Source organism: Merops nubicus, unplaced genomic scaffold (genome assembly GCF_000691845.1).
Source record: "Merops nubicus isolate BGI_N331 unplaced genomic scaffold, ASM69184v1 scaffold2399, whole genome shotgun sequence".
NCBI classification, from domain to species: Eukaryota; Metazoa; Chordata; class Aves; order Coraciiformes; family Meropidae; genus Merops; species Merops nubicus.
In genome coordinates, this window is record NW_008628820.1 from 53,970 (window position 1) to 61,863 (window position 7,894).

At 39.5% G+C, this 7,894-nt stretch overlaps 1 protein-coding gene across 2 annotated transcripts in view; it reads right to left on the bottom strand.

The window, feature by feature from the left end:
- Positions 1 to 6,972, bottom strand: part of LOC103779139 (cytochrome b5 reductase 4) — a 34,907-nt gene extending 27,935 nt beyond the window's left edge. Inside the window, exons 1-4 of one of the 2 annotated variants that reach the window (XM_008946759.1) lie at positions 6,825 to 6,972; positions 4,234 to 4,334; positions 2,277 to 2,345; positions 124 to 134 (exon numbers count right to left, since the gene is read on the bottom strand). In XM_008946759.1, coding sequence (XP_008945007.1) covers positions 124 to 134; positions 2,277 to 2,345; positions 4,234 to 4,334; positions 6,825 to 6,951 — 308 coding nt within the window. In that variant the 5' untranslated portion in view covers positions 6,952 to 6,972. Of the gene's footprint in view, positions 1 to 123; positions 135 to 2,260; positions 2,346 to 4,233; positions 4,335 to 6,824 lie in introns of both variants that reach the window. The other variant, XM_008946758.1, reaches the window with a different exon arrangement.
- Positions 6,973 to 7,894: the final 922 nt, after the last annotated feature.

Genomic DNA, 7,894 nt, shown 5'->3' on the forward strand with positions numbered 1-7,894 from the left:
TTCTGCTCCCCGCTGGGTGCTTGGCATCACAGCAGCCAATATCAGAGGAAAAATGCCATTGTGAGAGAAGTGAAGGAGGGGCTCCTGGGACAAAGCACCAAGAATACAATATTGCAAAATTACTTCAGCACTGACTGAGATTTGCCTTCATCAGAGGCTTTCACATTGTGCCACTGTAAGGTAAAAACAAAACACTCCACAAGATGAATGGTACGTTTCACTGTTGCAGTGCGCCTCCTGGAGACAGAGGTTTCTGTTGCCTCTTTGTCCCCAAACATGGGCACACAGCCAGAATTTTCCATCTTTCCCAGGTTGTGGTGTGCTTAGCCACCACAAGACCAATCCCCTAACACCCATTGGCCCCCTCACCTGTTGGTAACCCATCCAGGTATCCTTACAGGACAATGCCTTTGTAAACCCACCCATCTACCTGTTAAAAACCCCTAGCCCCAAGGCCACATGCTCTTTCGCTTCGCCCCGGGGGTGGGTGCTGTTTCAGTGCCTGCCTCAGGTGTTTTTGTTTGTTATTTTCATGTTATGAAAACCTTTTATTTTGGAAGAAAGCGATCGTTGCCCATCCCTCCATTAACCGCCACTGTCCTCCTCTTCGCTGAGGACCACCCTGGAGGTAATACGGGGGTCCCGCGGGGGGTGTTTTCTTCCCAAGCAAAACCAGCAGGTTTAAAAACCCTCAAAAATATATTTTCGGAAACTAATATTTCACCCCAAATCTTTTGGTTGAGGTTGTATTTGTCTGTATTGTGCTACACATCACTTGAAGCTTTCTGCCAGGAGAGGCAAGCCATTTACAAAAATTAGTTTCTCATTAAAGGAGAATTAAATTAAATTGACTTTTTTTTTTTGTTCAAACGTCTACTCTCGCTTCAGTACATGTTAACTCACCACAGTGAAACCAGCATTGCAATTTTAAGGACTGTTTGATGTACTTCCAATATACAGCCCTACCTCTCTTCCCTGGATGACATCATAGCTCTCAGTCTAATTGCAGGGAATTAACAATAATACAAAATTCATTCTGACTTCCAAACTGTTGACACTGAAACTACATATATAGGTACATATACAAACGTGTCTGTGAGAAACATAAGCACTATTAAAAGATACCAGACAACAAAATAATGTCCCTGCTAATGTTTGCAGCTGAGTACCCTGAAGGGAAGGCAAGCAGTTTAATGCTGTATAGGTTTGCTGAGGGAGATACTGAAATCACCTCTTACATGCCTGGGTACTGCTGTAGTTACTCAGGTACCAGCACTGCACATTAAGAAAAATAGTTGCCACCATTAGTTCTTTCATGTTCTCACTGGAGTTCTGCTAAGGTTCAATATTCAGTAACACGTCTGCTTCCCAGGTATAGGAAATTTTTGCTGTGGCCCACAAACCAAAAGATACTGAAGATTAAAAGTCTCTGGAAACTATCACCAGCATTTTAAGACAATATACAACATCTTTTGCTGCCTGGGCTCAGAAAAAACTCTCCAAGTTCAAACTAAAGGATTCAATAAAGTGTTCTGGAGAGGATAACTATGCATAAAGTGCATTCAAATATCCTAACACATATGCAACTTGCCAGACCTATGTCTGGTGCTTAAAATACTGACTATTATTTCAAGATCAGAGAGCTGCCTATGACAGTTTGTCATTGTCTGTTTTGGGATTAGAAAAAGAATAAAGGATCTGGAGGGAAAAAAAAAAAACTATTTATTCTATACACCTATGCACATACACACATCTCATGGAATCATGGCTTAGGTTGGAAAGGACCCTAGAGATCATCTAATCCAATGTCCTTGCCATGCAGGGACATCTTTCAACTAGACCAGGCTGCTCAAGGCTTCATCCAGCCTGGAACTGAACACCTCCAGGGATGGGGCATCCACAACCTCTCTGGGCAACCTGTTCCAGAGTCTTGCCATCCTCGTACTGAAGAACTTCTTTCTAAGATCCAGTCTAAAGCCACCCTCCTTCAGTTTAAAACCATTCCCCCTTGTCCTGTCAGTCTGTTTTCTGATGACAAAAAACAAAAGGAGAAACATAGCAGTACATATAAAAATCTCCATGCATAAAACAGTTTCATCTTCAGGTGTCTGCTGTCAGAAGACTGAATATATCCAACAGCCTTCATCTCTATGCAAGGATAGAGACTCTCCGCATAAATATGATAATTTAGGATTTCTCAATTTCTAGGTAACTTTGGAATAAAGCATAATAGAAATTATTTCATTCTTAAAGCCCTCACCTTTTGCAGCAGCAACAGGCTTGACAGCCATTCTCCCAACAAGACATTCCTTCAGCATCGATTCATAATTAACCCAACGATGAACCTATATTAACAAAATATGTTTTCACTAAATTTGTAATTCTTACTATGTTGTTCTATGAACTGAAACAGAAAAGTTCACTTTTGTGCTTTGGCTAATGTAATTCATTTAGCAGATTTTTTTTTTAAACACACGCATTATTGCATCATTCAGTACTTTCACTTCTATTACAGATAGCATGTAATTGAGTGAAAAAAATAGGACCATGAAAAGTGGCAAGTTTAAATTATTAATTTTATGCTTTGCAATATCTGAACATCATCGCTTTGAGCTACAGAAAATACTTCAGAAGAACATTTTTATGATGTATACTATGCAATTAATAAAGATCATCAAGGGTAATTAGTCTTGTTTAGATAGAAGAGAAGGGAAAAGTGATGAATGAAACAAAGATAAAGAAGAGCAGTTTAGACACACAAATACCTACAAAGTTGGTGTATTTCTGTTTGTTTCTATCACTTTTTTGAAACAGCTAGTTTAGAAAGTCAAATAAAATGAAGAAAAAGCAGTAGCTTTACAGACCAGAACTGGAGAACGTGCAGAGGAAATGGATGTCAGAAAAGCCAATTCTGATAGGGCATCCAGGATAACATCACAAGAAGAGAAAAGGAAACAAAGTACTGCATGACAAATTTCAATGTTATGTAGAGAATTAAAAATAAAACCTTTAAAGTGGACAGGCTATGGAGATGAAATAAAGAATCCCATCCACAAGTTGTAATTTCCTCATATACAGATACCAGAGAGAAATTAAGATTCTGAGTAACAGTTCATTTTTCCAGAAATTTGAAAAACTTAGAGTTTAGAAACACTAGCAACCTACCAGACTCATAAAGAGATCAGTATCCAACAGACACAAAATGCTAAAGCTATGGGGATAAAACCAGAAAAGCCTCCAGAAGAGGAAAGACATCTTCCAAAACCAAAAACATGAACAGCACGTTTTTTCCACTCCCATGACAAAACAAACAAAAAAGAAAAAAGAAAAACGTATCAAGTATGTGTCTGAATTTAGTAACAACTTGCAGGACTTCCCCCAGTGTTCCCACTGGCAAGACTCCCATTTCCAAGTACATCACACAACACTTGACAGGGATCCAGATACAGAATTCCAGGCCATAACCTGAAACCAGATGAACTTTTAGGAGAGAAACTTCAAATTTCTTAAAACCAGAGAATGATGCCTGAATCCAGCAGTTCATTTGTGAAAAGATTAACCAGAGATAAACTTAATGTAAAAAAACTATCACTACTTTATTTATATTAATTGTTAAAAATATTTTGCAAATAAAGGCATAACACACTGTGAAGCATGAAGAGAGAAAGATTTCCTTTCAGAAACATAGATTTCCTTTCTGCTCTTTCCTAGTTTCTCAGAAAAACCTTGCAAGCCAAGGAGACCCAAAGAACATGTTTCTAAAAAATACCAACTCAGTATATAAGCTTTTACAGCACCAGGCTTGCAAGCAATTCCTTACAGAAAGCATTACATCCATTCTGCAGACTCTTTTGAGTCTTTTCAAAATATTTAAAGAAGTGGTAAACAAACAAAAGACCAACTGACATCTTGTTATGTGTTCACAATCAGTTAGCAGCAGCTCCGGCCTGTTTTTAGTAATTTCTTCACTGCTAGTGCAGGGGCCAAGTTCACAGACAAAATACTAAAAGCATTTTTCAAAAAATGTCTTTTTGTCTTCTGGTACAAAGTTTAAACTACATGCCTCTTTTGGCACACAGCAGCGCCATTCTAGGCATTAACCCATTGCCTTTCCTTAGACCCGAAAAAGTTCAAATCACTATTTCCATTGGAATGCCCTAGAATCATCAGAAAACATGCATTTTTCAAAATTCTTTTCAGTAAGCAAGTGTCATTTACTGCCATTGCTCTCACCTGATCAAAGAGATCTGTACCATCAGTTCCTGCTGCTTTCATCAGCTCATCCTCACCACCAGGATGATACTCCATGTATGGTGTGACATTATATACAAATCCTGCAGAAAATGGAATATAAACACCTGAGCAGCATTTCTACAACTGTTACAGCTCCTCTTGTCTCCAAAAGCAGCCAAAAGGTTAGTGCACATTAAACACTGTAATGGCAAACAGTAGGCATGACAGGAACAAACAGTATGACTTCCCAAACCCAGAAACATTAGTTACACAACCGCATAGAGGACGAGATGTATCTTACTGCATAGAGAGGCCAATCCTACAGTGCTGAACCACTTGTCCCAATGAACGTCTGGAGAAACCTGCAGGGTGAAGGCTTTAACAAAATAAACCCTTGAAAGTTGAACATGATGTATCCTAGCTAGAGGGTGAGGAGCCAGAGGCTGGTTTAAACAGACACAAAACAGCCAGTTTGTGCACAGAATTGTTTTCACTCTCCCTTCCAATTAAGTTACCCCTAAAGTGCTGTCATAGTTGTTTCCCTAAGCTTATGGGAGTGAACTGTCCCCCATAAGGAAAAACTAGAACCACCACCAACAAAAATTCCATTCTTCAGATTCAGCAATATTAAAAACTTAACATAGTCTATGTTCATTAAAAGCTTACAATGCTGGTATCAGATGTATCCCAGTAAAAGGGCTCAGAATTCTTTCTACACAAGTATTATTCTTAGTATTTCTGTGGAGATAAAACAATGCTGCTTCACAGGTCTGAAATGAAGTCTAATTATCGTTGCCATGCAACCACAGTAACTAGAGCCTGGAGAGTGCAGCTACAAACAGATTTGACTACAGACATATTGCTGCTAACAGGACTGTTGCAAGCCCACCTAGCAGAATATTTAGAGATATATAACATTATCAGAACAGGAAGCTACCAGAAGTGGAACTGTGACAGTTCTTTCATAAGAAGCTTTTAACATTAATTACTTCAGAAGGAGAAGTAGGTATTCAGCATTGGTCTGGGAGATATATCTGGGACAATCTAGTTGGTAAGAACCATCCCAGATATCAAAGGATCTTTGCATATCTAACTGTCCTGATCTTCTGATGGATGTATTCACTATGCCATCTTGTGTGCAGCATTGATAACTGCACACAATAAAATACAAGTATATACAGAGTTAGCGCCTCCTTTTAACCACATGTTCAATTTACCATTAAACTTGCAGGAACAAAAGCAATCTCATTTATACAGGCTTCATGCTTTTAACTCCTCTGGCACCCCACTTGATCTATGAATTTGTGGCCCATATGACAGCTTTTTTTGATGATCATCATACCAGGTTTTTGAACAAAGCTGGCTCTTTTCTTCTATTTCACATTCGTCCCATTAATTTCTGCTTTTTCTTACCGATACACAGCCTAACTACTAACACAGAGACCTCATTAGCTCTTCCACAATGGTGTTATTTTACTATGTGTCCCTGTATTGGGTCTACAGACAATCTATCAGACTTCTCAATTATGCTGGTTTTTTTCATTAGTAGTCCAAGAACAATGAAAAGACAGATGGAAAAATTTAAAGACAGATACAGAAGCAGTATGACAGAGTTCTTGTAAAAACCAACCTCAGAGATGCAGCCAAGATAGAATAAGAGATTAAAAATAAAACATAATCCTTTTAAAGCAGTGATTCTGTCTGCAGTAGATGTCCCTTTCTGAGAGAGAAAAAAGAACGGATCTCCCCCGTAAATAAGCTTTCTTTAGCTCTCCTCCCACTATAGTTTTGCTAGCATGTGCAAAAGCAGAACAAAGAGCATTAACAATCCTATTATTTTGTTTAAATAACAGTCCTGAATGACATTTTACCCTTTCACTCTCATCCCCTTTAACACTCAACAAAAACAGTTGCCCTCATAAAGAAATTAACTTCCTTTTGTTGGCATTCAGAGATGATACCATGTCAAATATCAATGTTGTTCCTCACCAGATCAAAGCTACCACTAAATGAACGACTCTTCCTTGAGAAACATCACCTTAGCTGCTCTGACCTTTTTAATCTATCTTCATAGAAGTGCTGTCAACTCATAAATGCAAGGGAATATCAATGTATTTTAGCTTCCAAACGCAGACGTTTTATTCCTTTCTGTAAGACAACTATGAACTTCATTTTCAGCACCAAAACCACTCTTCTAGCTACAGTGGTTGCTCCTAAACACCTTTCACACATTGCTAACTCATGACATCTTATACATTCAACTTTAGAGCTACATTTTCATTAAAATAGTAACACCAATAGAATGGCTTAGCTACCACAGGTGTTTGTCATGCTAGATACAGATTACAATTGCTCTGTGTGGCAACTACCATTTATTTCATTAAGTTTCATGCAGTAACACATGGGCTTGTGCACTTCTCCCCCAAAGGTGATTCTACAGGTTTAAGTAACATTTTTAATACATATGTCTCCAGATGCTTTGTGTCTCTGTGTGGCTTTTGTTGTTGTTGTTTGGGTTTTGTTGCTGCTTCTTTAAGTACAGAAGAGAGAAGCTAGGCAAAAATCTTAGAAACTACATTACAGCAACCAACCTCTTATACATATCCAGCAGTCCTCCTTTTTGTTGTGTTTAGCAAGCTCATCTTCAGTCACTTCAATCAGCCTCCCTTTTAAACCAGTCAAGTCCTTTCCACTTTTAGTTAGTCGAATCCAATCCATAAGGCTCCTTCCTGGTTTTAAAGGTACCTGACAAAAGAACAAACACTACTAAACTCTGAAGGATGTGAGAGCTATCCAACACATTTTTCTAAGCCACCTAGGAGGACTCAGACAAAACAAGAAATAACACAACTTGTATTCATTGATATTTGAGAGCCCTACTCAGCAGTAAGGGTGCTTAAGGAAGAGTCTTATCTAGAAACCCAGACAATAGAATTATTGAACATCAACAAACATTTAGATGATTCTTCCCAAAGCAAAATGCAGATACCAGGTCATCCTGTGGTAGTAAAAAGTTTTAATCGGCATAATTTGAAATACGGCCTGGAGACCTACAAGGAACAAAATGGGATTTGAAAATCATGGCCAGGTAGACAAGGTAGGAAAGTTCACCTTCACAGCATTCATGAAGATCTTCCAAAGCCTTCCAGCAACTGGAAATCTCACCTGGAGAAAGCTGGGACTGAAGTCTTCCAGCTTACCAAGGATATATTACCCATGGCCTGCCCTGAAAGGCAGAGGAAGATCTTCAGGTTCTCCAGCACCTTGCTTTTCAATAGCAAAACCGACTGGTAACTCCTCTGATCCAAACTCTTAACAGCATGGAAGAGGGTTTAAGAATCGTAGTCTCACAAAACCGCAGCAAAACCAGAAGTGAGAAAACTAAAGAGCACATAGACACACACTGCTTAACGCTACTAAGTACAAGTTCGCTTTCCGAGTGGGGTCTGCAAACGCCAAGTGCCCCCAAAGACGACGTCTCAACAGATTAAGCTGTGCGCACAGCGATTCCAAGCGGAAAGCCTCGGTCTCGGCACAGGAGGAACGCCAGGTTCCCCCCGGGCAGGCAGGGCAGGAACCAGTGCCACCACTAAAACGAGAAGTACGAGGAGCTTCTCGGCGACACAGCGGAGCCGGGCCCTTGACCGGGGCCCTGCCCCAG